This window comes from Octopus bimaculoides, chromosome 23, assembly GCF_001194135.2.
Source record: "Octopus bimaculoides isolate UCB-OBI-ISO-001 chromosome 23, ASM119413v2, whole genome shotgun sequence".
Lineage (NCBI taxonomy): Eukaryota > Metazoa > Mollusca > Cephalopoda > Octopoda > Octopodidae > Octopus > Octopus bimaculoides.
The window spans coordinates 28,140,031-28,159,949 of record NC_069003.1 but is presented as its reverse complement, the minus strand read 5'-3'; the positions used below and the strand labels follow the sequence as shown (position 1 = coordinate 28,159,949).

General features: G+C 29.6%; 1 protein-coding gene across 1 annotated transcript in view; it reads left to right on the top strand.

Moving 5' to 3' along the window:
- LOC106882611 (collagen alpha-3(VI) chain) overlaps positions 1-19,919 on the top strand; it is a 180,154-nt gene that overhangs the window by 102,158 nt on the left and 58,077 nt on the right. Inside the window, exons 26-37 of the mRNA XM_052975952.1 lie at positions 751-792; positions 1,738-2,307; positions 3,386-3,412; positions 4,425-4,994; positions 8,913-8,942; positions 9,616-9,642; positions 10,823-10,849; positions 12,105-12,131; positions 12,653-13,222; positions 15,641-15,682; positions 17,650-18,216; positions 18,647-18,673. Of these exons, the coding sequence (XP_052831912.1) occupies positions 751-792; positions 1,738-2,307; positions 3,386-3,412; positions 4,425-4,994; positions 8,913-8,942; positions 9,616-9,642; positions 10,823-10,849; positions 12,105-12,131; positions 12,653-13,222; positions 15,641-15,682; positions 17,650-18,216; positions 18,647-18,673 (2,526 nt within the window). The remainder of the gene's footprint in view (positions 1-750; positions 793-1,737; positions 2,308-3,385; positions 3,413-4,424; positions 4,995-8,912; positions 8,943-9,615; positions 9,643-10,822; positions 10,850-12,104; positions 12,132-12,652; positions 13,223-15,640; positions 15,683-17,649; positions 18,217-18,646; positions 18,674-19,919) is intronic.

Sequence of the window (19,919 nt, the reverse complement as noted above, 5' to 3'; positions counted from 1 at the left end):
TATATATATATATATATATATATATATATATATATATATATACACACACACACCTTTATGACCTTCTGCACTTACCACAACAAAAGATAAGGAAATAAAAAATTGATTTTTGGACATTGGACAGCTGTGCATTATATAACTATGGCAGCATCTGGCAATGCAGGTATCCACTGCTTGCCACTGTCTCTCACTCCGTTGCTTTCGATCATTAGTTGCATTTGAATGAAAATTAATCTGGCATATGACCAGATTGGCTTACAACCTATCAGTCAGAATGGAACTTAGTCATCAGCCAAAGAAAAGGTGCGTGTGTGTGTGTGTGTGTAGGGAGAGAGGGGATGAGAGAATTAGAGATATTCATCAACTACATTGAAAGAAGGGAACTACACATGCAGATTTTTGTACAATATTTAGAAAGTATTGGAGAAATTCATATAGCAATGTCTTTTAATGTGTGTTACATGCACACACATAATGATTTTATATATGTGTATGTGTATATATATATATATATATATATATATATATATATATATAAGTATATATGTATACACAAACACAGACACATGCAATTATTTGTTGGTGGGTGGATTATTCATATTGTACAGATGATATTAAATCAGTATTTCAAAAATGAATTTATTCATGATTATTTTTTGAGAATTGTTAGCAATATAATTTTGTTTCAGGCTTGTATTTAAATAAGCTATATTTAAATAAAAAATAATATGAAAATATCTTTTTCTTCAGAACCAACACATACAGCCCCAAAATATGCTTTTCAAAAGTTTGGTAAGTCATGCAGGAAAGTGAATACCACAGTTATAACAACAGCAACAGCAACCTCATTATTATTATTGTTGTTGTTATTGTTATTATTCTTAATAATTGTTATAATAATTGATATAGATAACAGTAATGTTGTTAATAATAATGGCATAGGGGAATTTTCACAGTGCAAAAGTAAATTTTTCTTTGGAAGTCTGACTGATTGTGTATATATTTATAAATATCCTCAAGTTTCATAATGTGTGTAAGATAGTGTGTATATATGTTTTTATGTGTATAATTCTGAATTGGCTAAGAAAGGGTGGAACTAGAATCTGTTTTTCAGTTTTTAATTCAGAAGTTCAGAATTTATGTGTTTCAGTTCCGTCACCTTTCCTTCCCTTATATACATTATCTCAGTAATCAACTTAAACATAGCAAAGTATTACACTCAGTCCATTAAACTATCATTTCTTACCACAAGTTCTTTTTTTCTTGGGAAAATCAATTTATTCATGTTGGTAGGTGTAATACTCCTTTTCATCAATGTACACATTTTGAAGTAACTAAGCATCCTTACAGTAACTAAGTGTCCTTACAGTAACTATGTCATTGCTGTTCTTCCTAAGACCAGCTGCCATATTGTATACTGGGGTTGTGTCTTTAATATCTTTATACATTAGAGTACTGTATTTTTCTAAAGAGCACAAAAGGATGCCTAAATCAAACTAAATCAAAATCACATATGTGCGAGTGTGTATAAGCAAGATATTTATTAGTGATTTTAGTAATGTTGTCTAAAGTCATCAACAAAGAAACAAATTATTACAAAGACTTCATGTAGAAATAGAAACTTTCTGATATATTTTTATTAGTTTTATTTGTATTTACATGTGTTGTTTTTTTTTGTAAATATTGTCTATATGAATGTATTATTATATTGTGTGCCTTTATTAAACATCTCTGTAGGAGACTGTAGCGATGCCCAACTTGACCTTGTCTTTGTTTTGGATTCGTCAACCAGTGTTGGAAGAGCAAATTTCAGAATTTTACTTTCATTTGTGAAATCCCTTCTGTCTGATGTTCCTATTAACAATGAAGGGGTACAAGTTGGTATCCTCTCTTTTAGCAATGATGTCCGAATTCATTTTCGTTTAAATGATTACAACAACAAAGAAGAATTGTTAGCCGCCATTGACAGCATCCCTTTTAGGCATGGTAGTGCTAACCTGGCAGAAGCTATACGTATTATGCATGAAGATATGTTTCATGGCCGAAATGGGGATAGAGAAAATGTTGCTAATATTGCTGTTATCATCACTGATGGTCTATCAAACCTGAATTCCTACAGATTACCAAATGCTGTCAGGAATGCCAAAAATAAGGAAATAAAAATGTATGCAATTGGAATTGGTCTGACTGACACTCGTGAATTGGATCTAATTGCTACTCATCCAATTCTCAAGAACAGAATTACTGTACCAAAGTTTGGTCAACTCTTGGATATTAAATCTACATTACTAAAAAACCTTTGTCCAGGTAAGTTTGTCATGCTATAAGTTACACTTATTAGACTATTTTAAAATTGTTTCCTAAATATGTATACTATCCACCAAATAATAATAATAATAATAAGAGAACTCCTTATTAACTTTTGTTGCAATACTATTTTAGATGTTTTACAAAAATGTTAGAAAATTATGTAATTACAGTATTGCATTGAATTGCATTTCTTAGCATCTACTATTTATTTTTATTAGGTTATTTATTCAGATATAGTACTTTGATAAAATCACTCTTCTGTCTACGATACAGTATTTATTTAACAGAATATTTTTTTGCAAACAACTTGCAGATGCAAGTGCTACTATTTGAAAGCTCTGTATATACTTCTAGCTCAAAAACTGGATAGAAAGTTGATATATGCCTCTGTATTTACATTATAGTTATTTTAAAAGAGAATTGAGAATACTCTGTTATTTTTTCATTCTTTAATTTTCTTTGTTTCGCATTTATTATGAATTTCAAAAGAATTCAAAAATAAAATAGATAACATGAAAGTATTCATGGCATTTTCAAAAAAATACTTAGAAACTCTTCAGAATACCTTACAACTAACATCACAGTTTATGGAAGTAAGCAAATATATATCAACTTTTCTTTAGATGTTTTTACTTTGTAGTAGATATTGATAGCATAGCTCTATTTGTCTACTAGACATGTAATTTAAATATGAAGCTATAAAAATGTGGTCGTTATACAGAGAAAATAGTATGACACATCCAAAGAAAAAGAAAAATCTAGTTTTTAAAGCAATACTGTTCGAAATTGAGCACAGAAAAAAATCTATCTTTGATTCTAGAATTCAAAAAAGGTAACCTTGTATAAAAATAAAGATTAATGCATTTATTTATAAATGAATGCCCATGTATATAGTAATATACTGCTTGTGGTGCATTGCATAATTCAGAAAATAAATTATTTAATTTCTTGAGAAATTTCTAAGTATATGAACATTACACCATTACCTTTATATCTTAATATCTGCATTTTTCATGTTATTTTCATGTATAACTAATATGGAATGGGAACAATATTACCTTCTTTATTTTGACAGTGATTATTCCTGAAGCTCCTCCTCAAGGTAAGATGTATATTTCTGTTTTACAAAATAATATTTCAATATGTTTAAACTTAGAACCAGCTACCTACAAATCAGTTAACTTTGTTATAACAATATAAAACTCTTCTGAATTACCTCAGTCTATTTAAACTCCAACTTTTAGTATAGAATTTTACTTTCCTTTGAGCATTTGAAAACATTTCATCATTTATATAATGGATTGGCAAATTTTTTAAAGCATCAGGCAACATGCTTATCAGTATTTCTTCTGACTCCTTTACTTCCTATGTCCAATTCCTGCCAAGGTCAACTCTGCTTTCCATCCCTGCAGTATTAATAAAGCACCAGTCCAGTCTAGTACTGATGTCACTGGTATCGACTAATTCCTCCCCTCAAAATTGTTGGCTTTGTGCATAAGTCAGAAATTATCATCATCATAATCGTCGTTATGTGACAGAATTGTTAGAGTATCAGACAAAATTCTTTGTAGTACTTCTCTCTTGTCTCAGAATTCAAATCTCTCCAAAGACAAATTTGTCCTTCATTATTCAGCAGTTAAATATTTCTACTATAATGAATCTGTTATGCTCATAACATTCAAACATTGACATTTTGTCTTAAAAGAAATTATCATTAAGGCAAGCAAGCTAAAGCGGTTTGTACATTTTGAATGAATATTGTCAAATTGAAAGACTGAAGTAGATTTTATTTAGTTCCACTAATTGACAGAACATTTTTATATCACAAACAGTTCTCTTAAAGTTACTGAATAGATATGGATATTAGATATGGATTGTAACAAACTGGGTTAAATGGCTAAAAGTTTCACCCATCTTCATTATGAATGTATGTTCCATCAAAGCTTTGGGTCTAATGTAAAAGACCATTATTATTAGTTCTGTTTTCATCTTTATTAAACACCTGTTCTCTGAATTAGCATTCTATATAGAAATCTTGAATAGTTTTAAAATAATTTAAAGACTTGTATGTACATGTAATAGAAATGTAGCTGTTTCTTTAAACTTTTTAATAGGTGTTCAGAAGACTATACCTACTGACTTAATTTTCCTGGTTGATTCTTCAACAAGTGTCGGACAAAGGAATTTCCAAAAATTTATTGACTACATAAAAAGTTTTGTATCAGAAGCTGACATTGATTATGGCAGTGTTCGTATTGGTTTGGCATTATACAGTACAAGAGTGTATATTCAATTTTATCTCAATGACTTCCTTTCCAAGAGTGAAATGCTGGATGCAATTGATAATATCCGTTATAGATATGGCAGCACAAATGCTGCTCATATGTTTCGCACTTTGCGTAATAAAATGTTTACACCTGAGAATGGAGATAGACCTGATGCACGAAATATTGCGATCGTCATTACAGATGGTATTTCTAATATTGAACACTATCAGACAGTTCCTCAAGCTAGATTGACTCATGCAGCTAACATTCATGTTTATGCCATCGGCTTTAAATTATATGACACAAGAGAGTTGATTCAAATTTGTTCCTCTCCTGCCAAAGAAAATGCTTTCACTGTGGAAAGTCTTGATGAGATAGAATTTCTTAAGGATAAAATTCTTGAGAAAATAGCTCCAGGTAAGAACGTTTAAAATAGGAACACGTAGAAAAGTTAGTTTTATGTGGATGCTTAGGGAAACACTGCACTCTAATGGTAAAATTATGACAATTAAAAATCACAAATAGTTTAAGCACACAATAGTTTCACAGTAATTTATTGCAAATATTTCAAACTTCTTTTCATGTAGTATAAACTGATCATAACATTCCATTGTATTGGTATATAACATTGCATAATTGTTGCTCATATGCATAATTTTAACACCAAATGCTATTAGTATCATTTAGTCACACTGAATCACTTATTATGAAGAATGTTATTTATCATTGTCTCATCACTCACCCATTCGTTCACTCACTTATATTATTGCAAAGAAACTTTATGGCAATTAAAAGTCTTAGTCCACCTATACTGTTTTCTCAACACCCAGGCATGTAATAGTAGCTTTAATCTCTCTCACCTCTTTACAACTATATGTACTAGTGGCTAAGCTGCTCCATTTGTTGATATAGTTTCCAAAGGTCTTAATTATACATATTTAAAAAATTTTCCCCGACATATCATAAACTTTTGCCAAGAATCAAAAATATCATGCAAAAATATCATAACTACTCATTCAAATCCAAAAATTTTTGCCATTCTAATTCTAAGTACATGGCCAAACTTTTCACTTAGAATTGTTCGTATCATCGTAAATGCATTTTATTCTTCATTTGCTGTCAATTTCAAAGTAGCACTAAATATAAATTATTGCTCAACATTCTAGATCATCCAAACCCTTTATTTAATGTTTTTATAGCGTTGCATGAGGTGCCATAATTTTAAAACTACATTAACCTTTACTAGAAATTTAAGAATTGATTTACATTGGTAGAAAAATATTTTTTCTAAGACAGCTTGGTATACCTTCATATTTGAATCATGTTGGAAAAATTTTCTACAATGTCAAATCAGGGCAAAACTCATGGTAAGATAATTTTCTTTTTCTTATATTTTGCTTAAAAAATGGATATATCATTCAAGGAAATCATAGAAAAATTAAAATCTCAGCCAATTTGGAAATAATTCAGTAATTTAACGATCACATAACATTTAATAATGAATCTTTTACTTGAAAATTCTAATGAGATGACCAGTTTCACAAAATTGTTAACAACAAAAGATATAAGATAATGTACTCCATACATTGCACTTTTGTTTGAAAGTAGTTGCGACAAATTGTTGTTGTTGGCACTCCGTCGCTTGCAACGTCGAGGGTTCCAGTTGATCCAATCAACGGAACAGCCTGCTTGTGAAATTAACGTGCAAGTGGCTGAGCACTCCACTGACACGTGTACCCTTAACGTAGTTCTCGGGGATATTCAGCGTGACACAGTGTGACAAGGCTGGCCCTTTGGAATTACAGGCACAACAGAAACAGGAAGAAAGAGTGAGAGAAAGTTGTGGTGGAAGAGTACAGCAGGGTTCGCCACCATCCCCTGCCGGAGCCTCGTGGAACTTTAAGTGTTTTCACTCAATAAACACTCACAACGCCCAGTCTGGGAATCGAAACCACGATCCTATGACCGCGAGTCCGCTGCCCTAACCACTGGGCCATTGCGCCTCCACCGCAACAAATTAAATGATCATGTAACTTCTGGTGTCTCTACTATGACAGCAACGAAATGATATAATAATTGCTGTTATCATAAAAGATATTTACAGGTATTGTCTTTGTTTCTGAGTTATACACATTTCATTGCTGATTAATATTTAATGCACATTTATTCTTGAGATTTCTGTTAATTTTGCAAGTCATAGATAGAAAGTTTTTTTGATAACTTTCCTGCTTAAATTATCATGATCACATTAATTTTCACATTAGTAGATCACTTCTTAATCTCACTGTCAGCTTGACACAATTCCAAGCTTGAACCATAGAGATAAATTCAATGTTATTTTCTACCTTTCCACATTGCATGCAATTAAAATGATAATGCTCATCAAATGTATAAACTACTTTCCAAATGTACTGTATTCTTCCACATTGTGTTATGTAAATTATTTACTGTTAATTTTATACAACACTTACAAAATCTTGTCCAAGAATATTGAATTTTGCCGGTTTTAGTTACTGCTAGCGTTGTCATAGTTTTATTTTGCAAAACGAAAATGATTGTGAAATTTCAAATACATCCCAAATTATATAAAAATTGTTTGTAGTTGCTTTTCAAACAAAGTAAAAAATTGTGGTAAATGTAAATATATGAGAGAATAAACATTATACAGCAAAGAATTGCAGAGAAAACACACACACATATGCGCATGCATGCACACACACACACGCATGCATGCACACAAACACACACCCAAATTGATGTTAATATTTTGAATCACATTACCAAATATTCAGTTATTTGAATAATTGGCAATGTGAATCTCAAGTTAATGATAAAAGAAGATTAAACAGGTTATTGAAATCTTAATTATGTCTTTTCCCATCCTATACAAAACCAAAATTCATTACTCCTAATATACTGAGTCATCCACTAATAGCTATACTGTAGTTGTGTGAGCAAAGATTGTGGCCTACAATGCTTCAAGAAAATTGCCCACACTTACAAACTGAATAGCTTTTACCCTTTGATACGTCTACATCTGAAACATGATGCGTACCTCCATGCATCAGAGAACCTGGAAACACTTCCACTTCCTGCAGCGCTGCAAATCATTTTGGTCTCCTGCCAGATTTATCTCTACAAACTTTTATGGAGTTCTTCTTCTCTTCACTTCTCAACTATGACAGTTTGCAATATACCCCCACAGAAATCCTCCTCATTTATTGATCTACCCCAGCCCACACTGCACATATTAAGTAAATTTCATCGAAGATATTTCCTCTCCACACCACAAATCTCATCAGCAAGTGCACACACACTTAAAATATAAAAACAGCTTTGGTCATATCAAATTAACATGATCACTGACTTTTGTTAATGTCCTTCCATTATCCTCAAAGAATGTACTGTAGAACTAGCATCTATGCTCATCAAGTTCTTCATTATTACTGACATTCCAGAGATCCATCCAATTATTTGTAAACATGCACTATGCGTGTCTTCTTCCCATGTAGGCAACTCTTCTACCATCATATCATTCTTACATCCTACATCTAAAAAATGTGAGAGTCAGTCATTAACAGCTACCTTTTCCAATATCTTCAATCTCTCTTTAAAGATCACCAATATTTATTTTTTAAACCTAGGTCTGCCATTGTCTCAGGCTCACAATAACCACTTCTCTTAATCCTACCTTCCCAAAACATGCTCATTGTTCTCCATGTAGCTGTTTGAAAGAAACTTTATTTATGCTTATCTCATTGGTCTCGGACATCCTCTAGTGGTCATGGGCTCAACCACTTCTCTCAGACCAAACCAACAACAACAAAAAAAAACACAATAGTAAGAGTTAAAACATATTTATTATATGACACAAAAATTCTCTCCTATATTTGCACCTTTCAATTTTGTTTAAAATGGCAATTCATATTCAGAAATGAATTTAATCTATTTATGCAAATTTTCATTACTTTTATTGGATTTTAAAATTAATGTAATTTGACTGCAAAAAGTAGTTATGTATGCAAAGAGTTTTTACTTTAGAATTTCTGTAACAGCAATAAACTTGTTATATTTTGTGCTTATAAAGTTTATCATAAACTTAATTGTGAAATGTTTGTGTATGACTTTCTATACTTTAGTGTAAGAATATATTCATTCAATCATAAATTTCCATTTATGGTCTGATTGAATGTCAGTGAATATAGAATCTCAATATATAGCAAATAGAAAATAACAGTACATTTAATGGATTTCTAAATTAATTTGTATAAATTATAACAATTACAAAAGTTTTCATCACTTCATAATGGAAATAATACTTTTATTTTGCAATAGCTACAACTGAACCTCCAACTGAGCCTACTGGTAAGTTTTGTCTAGTTTCAAACTAACTTTACAATTTGCACCACAGCAGTCATGTTTTTGGACACTTTTAGAAAGCCATTATAAAACATATATTATATCCTGGTAATTACTTTCTGTTTAATATACTGCACTAATATTAATCATTTAGTTAATCAAAGTTAATAATTTTATATCTCAAAATATTACTGTGAATTTGACTACTATACAAATGGAACTGATTTTGTACAAAATTATGTAAGACAATGATTTAAGTTCTCCTAGTACAAATACCACATCATTAATTTGCTAGGTGGGTATCACTGACACCCTCCATGAGTTTATCTATTGATTGAAACTTCATAAACTCTCAGTAAACGTTTGTCTCACTGACAATTTATTTTATTAGCACCTGTCACTTATAATTCTTCCCCATACATACATATTCAAAAAAAAACTTCTAGCCTCACTTCATAGTGAAGTTAGACATCAAAAAGACAGCTTGGTAGGAAATTAATAGATTATATTATCAAGAATGTTGCATAAGCAATTCCAAAGAGACATTCTTCTGTAATAATAATGTATCCATTCAAATTATGATTAATTTTGCCTTTTTTCACTGTAAAATAATTACTGAAGCAATTATTGGCAATCATAAACTTCTGAAACTAATTTTTTCTTATCATTTTCTTTACAGTACCAACTACAACACCTACAACAACTGGTAAGTTTTTTTGCTCTTTATTTCCTGTCTTTTATTAAAAGTTATGAAAAAGGTATTTTACAATCATTGCTAAATTAATAAATTTTAAATACTGAAATATTCCATAGTCTAAAAATTATATACTATATTTTAAATATTCAAATCTAATAAATATATTTTAAATATTGAAAAATACTGCATAAGAAATATCCAAATAATGTTTAGAAAGGTAGCATTCTTTTTCTGCTAAAATACCAAAGTGATATATATTAAACAACATGTTATATCAAAGAAAATTTGCTCAAAATTGAAAGTGAATTTCTGCAGTCTTAATGTGAATTTTCCTTCACCAGTCTAAACAAATAGGGATTAAAATGTCTTTGTTTGAGAAATGAGAGATTTTGCAAGTTGATTTACTAAATATTATATGTAAGTTGGTCAATTTAATGGAAATTCTTAATGACAAAGTAGTTGGCTACCAAGCATGAATTGTTAATAACCAATATTATGTCAGAATGAAACAAACAGTAATATAGGCATGATTTTATAAAAATTAGTATCTTTGAATGTGATCTGTGTTAGAATATAGATTTAGTCATCTTGTAAAGTTGAAGAAATAAAGATGCTTTAGTATATTTGAGAAATAGACCAAAGAGATCTATAGTGTGTGATGATTTGTTGTGATCTTTGATGGAAGAAGGGATTATAAGGTGTGGGTCAATTAGAATGACATTTTGTTTCATTTTTTTCATTGGTTGCATGTCAGGAAAAATCAAACTTTCTCAGTAAGAATAACATAAGGAAGATTTCACTAGAGGTCTCAACACAATATCTAAGGTAACTGAAACACTGATTAATGTTGTTTCATAAAGTGACAGTTAGAGCAACAATATTCTTGTAATATCACATTCTATGAATTCAGAAATATAGAAAATTGTAAAATATAGTGAGCAGTTTACTCAATGAATTTACTCAATTCATATAAATATGTTTATATATGCATGTGAGACATGGAAAAAGAAGAAAAATTTAAGCATATGCTAGCTTGAGTATAAAAGAAATACTATTAGCTACCATTATATATCTAGTTGGTTAAGTTTAGTCAATTGCCACATGCATTGCATCACCAAATGTAAAATAATTATAACACATACATATATAAAGTTAAAATTGCCTTTCTTATTGGATTCGTCCATTTCAGTTGCAACCACAACTCCCACAACAACTGGTAAGTGTGTCACACCATACATATATCTGTTTTGCATTATACCCTGACATACATACATACATATGTATAATATTATATTATATATAACATAATATATAATTTAATGGTATTAAATGTAAATTTATATTATATAATTTTAATATTATTTTAAATGCATCTAACTTACACTTTAAATATGTTTTTAAAGAAAAGTTTTTCGTACTTATATAAACAGATTTGCCATTAGCTTATAACTAGTGAATAATGGTTTTTTAAAGTAATATATTTAATAAATTTTATTTATATGATATATTATTTATGGTTCTTCTGTATTTTTCGAATGTATGAATACAAAAAATATAATGTAAATACATAAATTTGCAAAAGTTTATTTTCCTCTGAAAAATGCATAACTTTTTATTAAGTTATTTTAAATTATTTTATATGCTCATTAGTACAAATAACAAAAAATAATGATTATAGTAGAATTTAATATTTAGCATCAGCATGATGAGAGTTAAGAATATTTTTCTGAAATAATTTTTGTGTAAATAGTACATAATGGAGTTTATTTGAGAATATGTTTAGTAAATTTATATTATGATAATGTGTTTATGATTCTTCTAGCTTTTGAATGTATTGATACTTACACATAATATATTTACATGAGTTTATTTCCTTTTATAGAAACTAAGTAATTATGATTGAATTCTTAATGTATACATTACTACAAATAATAAATAATGACTATAGTATAATTCATAAAATTAATTACAATATTATTTAGTGTTGGTGTGGTTGGGATAAAGGATATTATTCTTAGAACATCTTTTTTGTGTATGTTGTAATGTCCTTAAGAGTATAGTACTGCAAGTCAATATTTACTGTTTTACAATATATATGTATGTGTGTGTATATATATATATATATATATATATATACACACAATAAATATTTCTTTATAATTGCAATTCTGAACTTATACACCAATGAAGCAAACATAAAGTAACTGAATATTTTAAACTAAATTTAGTTTATTAAGTAAAACCTACTCTATATTTTCAGTCATTATATGTTCAGTCATTAATATCAAATCACAAAATAATTAAAATGATGCATATTTTTCTTTTAATTTAATTAGTATATAAATACCATAATATTTTACACAAAATTAAGAAATGTATTTTTATTATAATTAATCAATTTCAAAGTGTTGCTAACATATATACTACATAAGTCTCAGGTTAAATATTTACACAATACACTTTTTTCACAGTTACCACAACAATACCTACAACAACTGGTGAGTAATTTTCTCACTAACACTTCAACTTTTACTCTGAATTATTTCCTATTTTCGCTGATAACTTTGAATCACTCCTGATTGTTAAATGATTCTTACTTGGTTCTGAATTATTCTTAGCATATATTTTCATATAACTCATCAGTTTATTGGTGTTTCACTAATGACTTCCATTACCGGCAGTTCATTGAAGCTCTTCCTATTTATGTAGGACTCACAGAAGATTTAGACTTCATAATTTCAATTTCAAATGAAACAATACTCATATAAGAAACAGAAAAATATTAAGACTAAGCCTTTTCTCATTAATTTTAACATAGCTTTTGCTACAGAATATATACAGTATATCTACATACACTCTAAATTAATAAAAATAATATAATTTTATGTTGTGAAGTTCACTTTCAATACAGTAATCACTTGATTTATGATATTTAATCTTTTTTTAAATAGCTCTCTGTATTCACTGAACTCCACATATCATATTGACAATATTCTTGTAACTTTGTACTTTTTAACAGCTGAATATATAGCAGTTCCTTCTGACATAGTTTTCATGGTGGATTCATCTACAAGTGTGAGTAGACAAAACTTCAAGAAAGTTCTTGGTTTTATCAAGCATTTTTTGGCTGATGCTGATATTGAAAATGACGTCGTCCATGTTGGAATAGCAACATACAGCACAAATGTTTTTATTCAATTCAACCTCAATGCTTATACTACTAAAGAAGAAATATTCAATGCAATTGATAATATTCCTTACCGTTATGGCAGTACAAATATAGCTCATGCATTTCGTACAATGCGAACAAGAATGTTTACACCTGAGAATGGAGATAGACCTGAAGCTCGAAACATTGCATTCCTCATCACAGATGGTGTTTCTAATATTGAACACTATCAGACAATTCCCCAGGCAGAATTGGCCCATGATGCTAACATCCATGTTTATGCTATTGGTATTGGCTTATATGACACAAAAGAACTTGAAGGACTTTCATCAAAACCCTCTCAGGAAAATACTTTCATTTTACAAGATTTTAATGAATTAGATTTTCTTAAAAATGACCTGTTTGAAAAGATATATCCAGGTAAGAAGAAATATATTTCTCTTTGCTATTTGGCTTGCTTCTGATTTAGTATATAAGCTTTTAGTAGAGCACTTTAGTTAGAAATCTATTTAGAGAATCACAACTAAACTACTATATCATTTTTATTTATGTTTAAATGCCAAATGTTTTCCTCATTGCTCTATAAAATATGATAAATGTATGTATGTATTATTTACATTATTTACATTTGACAGATATAGAACTGTACGATAATAAACCCATCAATTCTTTCAATTCTCATTAGTATTGTAAATATAAAGCTATACTATTATTATAATGAGGCTTGCTATTACAATATTATTTACTTAATACTCACAATCATCATTACATATGTTTCATAATCCCTTATACTACTGTTATGATTATATTGCTGTAATATAGCTATTCAATATTGGTTATATTCAACATTACCATCAGAATTGTCAATATTATTGTAACATCAAGTTATCTTTGTATGAATTTGAAAGAATACAGTGTCATCTCAAGCAGTATCACTATTAATCTTTCATCATCTACATGATTCAGTGATTTGACCTAATTACTACATATGAACTTTTCCATTGCTCTGTCGACTACAATTATCTTCTAGCAGTTTATGCACTTTTTTGTTGTGTAAATCTCACTGATGTGCATTATATATTGCTGTATCAGTTCCATAATGTTTTATGTCCAAATCTCCTTTATTGAGCTTTTCTCATAGATTACTGATGCAAACCCAACAGCTTAATCTCAACTTGCTCAATTATTACCACTCCTAATTCACTGCCTTGCAGGATTGCACTTCATATATTCTGTTTTATATGATGAGAGAAATCATTTGTTTTAAACAAAAGTAGCATTTATCTGAAAGTATTCAATTTTTTTCACATCTTGTACAAAATCCATTAAAAATGTTAATGTTTGTCACTTATTTTAACATCTAACTGTGAACTAGCAGCCAAATCTCCCACAAATTACAGTCTATCATCTTAAAGAAAAGAAACTGACATTGATAATTCAATTGTAGGTGCTCCCTATAAAAATAAAATAGTTATGGTTGGATAAGTCTACTCCATCAGGGTTGAACTACAACTAAACAGCAGCAATAAACAATTTGTTAGTTACCAAAGAACTCCCTTAATATTAGTCTATAACTTCAATATATGCTTGTTATGATTTTATGTTAAATCTGTTTATTTTCAAAATTTATTGATGACAATATTTAATTCTAAGTCCTACATCTATAAATCCCTTCTATAATTTCTGCCAGTGTTAGCAGTATGAATTATATGTCTGACAGTAATAATGTAAATTGTAAAGCATCAATCCAGCACAGCTTTATTATTACGAAATGCACCGTATTCACCAATTTACTGTATAGTATTATTGTAGCGAAATTAAATGTACTAATAGCAGTTTTAGTATAATAATATGTATTAGTATATATTTGCTTTACTTTTGCTAATTGTGTATATAGTAGAAATGTTTTTAGACCACAGAATTATAAAAGAATGTTTGAGATATGGTTCTTCTAATATACTAATCAATTCCATCTTCCTGATCTCAAGAGAAGGATGAGAAACAGATAAACTAAAATTTTAGTACTATTTGATATCAGAAAATATTTCATCGTGAGATTAGACATCTTCCAGTTATTTTTGGTTGTTTTTGACTGAAGTAGTCAACAGTTAAAAAACATTGAGCTGCTATGTAATGAAAAATATAAAATATGTGGAGAAAAAATTGTGAGGTCATGTGGGCAATAGTAGAATAAGGAGAGTGACATCGTTTCAACCTGTAGCGAAAACCCAACCTGAGTAAATCATGTATATCATCAATGATTTACTTTTGTTATATGAGTGTATTTGAACTAGATTTAGTTTATTATAATCAATGATTTTGCTTTCCTTTTATACTGTATTACAAAAAAATCTTCTCAGTTGCAGACTAATGTAGCATATTAAAATGTACAAATAATTCTCCATCGTTTAATTTGAATAACAAACGATACAAAGTATAAAAAAATATCTTACTCAAAAATATTAAAAACTTAATTTCTCTTAATAGTCTAGTTTTGTTGTAAAGCATAAAATATTTAATTAGTTGAAAGCATGCATATAGATTTATGAAAATAGTATTTCCAGGAAGATATTTCAACATCTTACAAATGTAATGCTGAAGATAGTGTTTTAATGAATGATAATATAACTTAAGTTGTAACAGATTAGAAAATATTTGTCAAAGATAATGCTGTCACATACATTTCAAATCAAATATAAATTTTAAAACTGGCCTGACTTCATCAGCTTTAGTTTAACAAAGAAACTTTTCTTAATTTTAATATATCCTTGTATAATAAGTAATTACATGCATCAATGTGTGATCAACTGATTGGTAAAATGGTAATCTTGGTTACAGAAATTCCAACTACACCTCCAACAACTCCTGTTCCAACAACTGGTAAGTTGTCCACATAAATACTCATTTTAAGATGTAATTAAAACATTCTACCAGATAATATCCTAATCAAGAACTATCTTTTCACTTTGCCTCAATCATTATTTAATAACAATGCAGCAGTACTAAGTATTTCTTGAAGTAAAATCTGGATTCTTTTTAGTTATGAAAAGTAAAGTAAAATTTATGATATTGTTTAACCTTTTTATCGTATGACATGGCATGGCCCTGTATTCTGAGAACATTCAAAAATAATTTTTGATTAACTGGATAGTGTAAAACAAGAACTTTATATTTGAATTTATTCACATTGAAGGTTATCTTCTATCAATTTCCTTGATGTTTATCAAGATTTACTTTATGCATGAAGAAAAATACCAGAGAAGAAAGTCTTTAATTCAAAAATGAAACCACTAGTGACATTATAGGCTTTCTAAGGATTTACTAGAACTCAAAAATATTTTAGTTTTTTTTAATTCCAGAGAATTATTTTATATTACATGTTTATTAATAACCAATCTATTTTAAAGAGACAGTATGTACAGTATACATTATTTAACTATTGAAAATATAACTCAACATATATTCTCCATTAATCATCCTTTTTAGATATTACTGAAATTGTTTACTTCATTGTCTTATATATTTCATTCCTTTTCACCTAAAGCTTTTAATCGAAAACACAAAAATAATAATTTTGAAACATAACTTCTTTCATATAGTATTAGACATATACCTGACTCAGTTCTGTGTAAAGTATTTGAAATGTCCTCCAATAAGGTATTTATTCCAATGACTAACTATTCTATAAAAGATAGATGTGCACAACTTCATAGAATAAAGAAATAAGCAATACAGTTGATCAAAATTATAAATGACAATCTTTGATGTCACCAAATTTATTTTTTAGCTTGCCTTATTAAAATTACATTTAAATTCTTACTTGACAAACTTCAAAAGCCTCTAATTGGATATTTTTATTTCACCTTTTTCAATAGAACTCATGAATTAATCATTTATGCTCTTCAAACCCTTAGTCAAAGTTAGTATAGAGATGCTTTCCTTGTTACCATGTTCATTATTTTTAAATTTGTACTAAACCATTAATTTGAAATAGATTGTTAACGTCTCACATAACCAGAAACTAAATACTACATAAAAAAGGAAAACAATTCTACAAATTGATTGAAGAGTTCACACATGGGCAATATAATTAGATAAGAGAGTAGAGACTTCATTCTCTCCACTCTAATAAAGGATTTCGTGTGATATTCATTAAGCATTTTTTTATGTGCCATTCATTGAGTATATTATTCTTTTACTGCAGTTTATACATTCACTGTGTGTGATGATGAATTATCAAATTGCATAAAAAACTATCATCTATTTTTACTTTTTATTCTACCAGAGATAGTTAATTTTAACCATGATGCTGTACAAATTATATTAATTTGTCTGATAATTATTCAGTGTTTGTAGATTGCTAAACTTGTCAATTTTTTATTGGAAATTAGTGTTTAAAGAAATTTAAATAATTATAAATTAAGAAAAATTATAAAAGCATACATCTTTGACATTTCAAATATATAATGAAAAACATACAAGATGCAATGTAAGAAAATAAGAATAAGATCAAGGAATTTCATTGATTAAAATTTGAAAATAAAATATGTAGGCATTGTCCATAATTCAAGCATTTTCAGTATATTTCAGAATACAATTTCAATATTTACCTTGGTTTCTATATCTTATTTCCATAACTTTCTTCTCTAGTTTGGAAAACATTTCTATTTTAATGAATTTATTGGTTAAACATGGATATTAAACTACTAATACATGAATATTAAATTATTTAGAAATACTATGCATGGATATAAAATACCGTAGAAAAATATTAGATGTTTTGCATGATTATCAAGTGCGCAATGCGACTTACTAACACCTCGTTTTTTCTTTTCCTAAACTACCAGCCTGCAGAGCATCTCATGCTGATATTGTTCTTCTCTTGGATTCTTCAAGTAGTGTCAGTGCAAAAGATTTTAAGAAAATGCTCACGTTTGCAAAATACTTTTTGTCTGATGCAAACATTGATTCAGGTGGTGTGTGTGTTGGTATTCTAGTTTATAGCACTCATGTGCATGTTCAGTTTCACCTGAAGCAATATTCAACCAAAAGTGCACTTTTTACTGCTATAGATGATGTTGAATATAGATATGGAGACACTAATACTGCAGCAGCTCTGCGAATCATGAGAACTAAAATGTTCACACCTGAAAATGGAGATAGAGAAGATGCACCTAACATAGCCCTTGTACTTACTGATGGGGTTTCTAATATTGAACCAAAATATACTATAATAGAGGCTTTGCGCGCGCATTCAGCAGGAATTCATATTTATGCAATTGGTATCCGTTTAACTGAACAAACAGAATTACAAAATATAGCATCGAAACCAGCTTCAGAAAACAGTTTTAGAGTTGATGATTTCAATGAGCTTGTTAAAATAAAAGAAGAGGTGTTTGCCAAATTCTGTTCTGGTAAGTTTTATTACCAAAAACATTATGGATAAATGTGTGTGTGAATTATAAGACAATTAAGAGGAGAAATACAACACTTAAAGATCAATTTCTTGAAAGAGTTTCTTTACATATATTTTTACTCAAGTGCACACCATCTTATGTTAAGGACAAATATACACAACAAAAATCAGCAGTCTTAATCCTGCATTTCTTCTGAAACATATTTTTGATATGTTCTGTCAACATCTCACCTGACTGAGTTATTTTCTTCTTTGAAAACAAAAAATGTAATAAATAAAATCTAACATATATCCATATGTATAATTAATAATTTGTTTTAATTATCTCACATTATCTAACTATTAATTCTAAAGTTTAACAAATTTTATCTTATGTAATTATGTCTAAATACTTATAAATTTTGTGCTGAATTTTCTTTTCCCCATAGAACCTCCAACAACACCACCTGAACCAGGTAAGTTACTTGTTTGTTACAATATTATATTTCGTTATCATGTTAATATTAAAACATCTTACTTCAAATTGCCTCCAATATTTTGTACAGCTACAATGTTTGTATAGAGTAATGTTTCTATTCCATAAAATAATGCATTTTGGGAATATACTTACACTCATTGTGTGTGTATACATTTGTGTGTGTGAGTGTGAGTGTATTTATATATATATATATATATATATATATATATATAGGTTCAAATAAAGGGAAAAGGACAAAAAACAACAACAAAAAACAACAACGTGAGGACGTGATACAGATAGTGTTATTAGATGCTCGGGAAAGGAAAGAAAGAGAATATGACGTTTCGAGCGGAGCTCTTCGTTGGAAACAAGGAAAGTTCGAAGAAGGGAAAAACGGAGGAAGAAAAATCGCCACCGATGTCCACGAGGTTACATTGTGGAAGGACCGGAAGGGGAAGTGGTGGAGGAAAAGTTCTTTCTAAGACAGGAGAGTGAAAGAGGGAGGTAAATATGTGTGCGTGCGCAGGGGTCTGTGTGTGTGTGTGTGTGTGTAATAACAGAATGTGTGTGTACGTATGTATGTGTGTGTGCGTGGTTTGGCTGTTTATCTGTTAGTGTGTGTGTGTGTGTGAGACGTAGTGGAAGGAATTAGTAGCAGGAATAGTTTGGGAGTGGTTGTGGACAATGGTTAGTAGAAAATAGGCAGGCAGTTTTTGAGTATGTGTTGTGTGGGTGTGATTTCCTAGCAGTGTGTGCCTGTATTTTTTGTGTGCGTGTGTGTATGTGTATATATATGTGTGTGTATATGAGTGCGGTTTGCTCTGTGGGTTATTTCGTGTGTGTATGTGAGTTATGTGCGGGTTCATTTGCGTGTATGTCCATGTATGTGAACCTGTGTGTGTGTATGTGCACCTGGGTGTGTGTGTGTAGGTTCATTTGAATGTTCGTCTAAGTGAGTTCGTTTCTACATGTGTGTGTATGTGTCGTGTGTCTGTGTGCGTGTGTGTGTATATTTGTTTGTGCGTGTGTGTGTATATTTGTTTGTGCGTGCGTGTATGTGTATATTGTGTATGTTTTCGTGCGTGTGTATGTTGTGTATATGTGCGTTCCTGTGTATGTGTGCGTGCATGTGTTTGCTTACGTACGTGCGTGCAAGTGCGTGTGTCATTTATGCCCCTTGTGTGTGTAGTTGTATGCGTGTTTGTGTGAGTGTGTGTTGTGTATGTGAGAGGTGTGTGTGC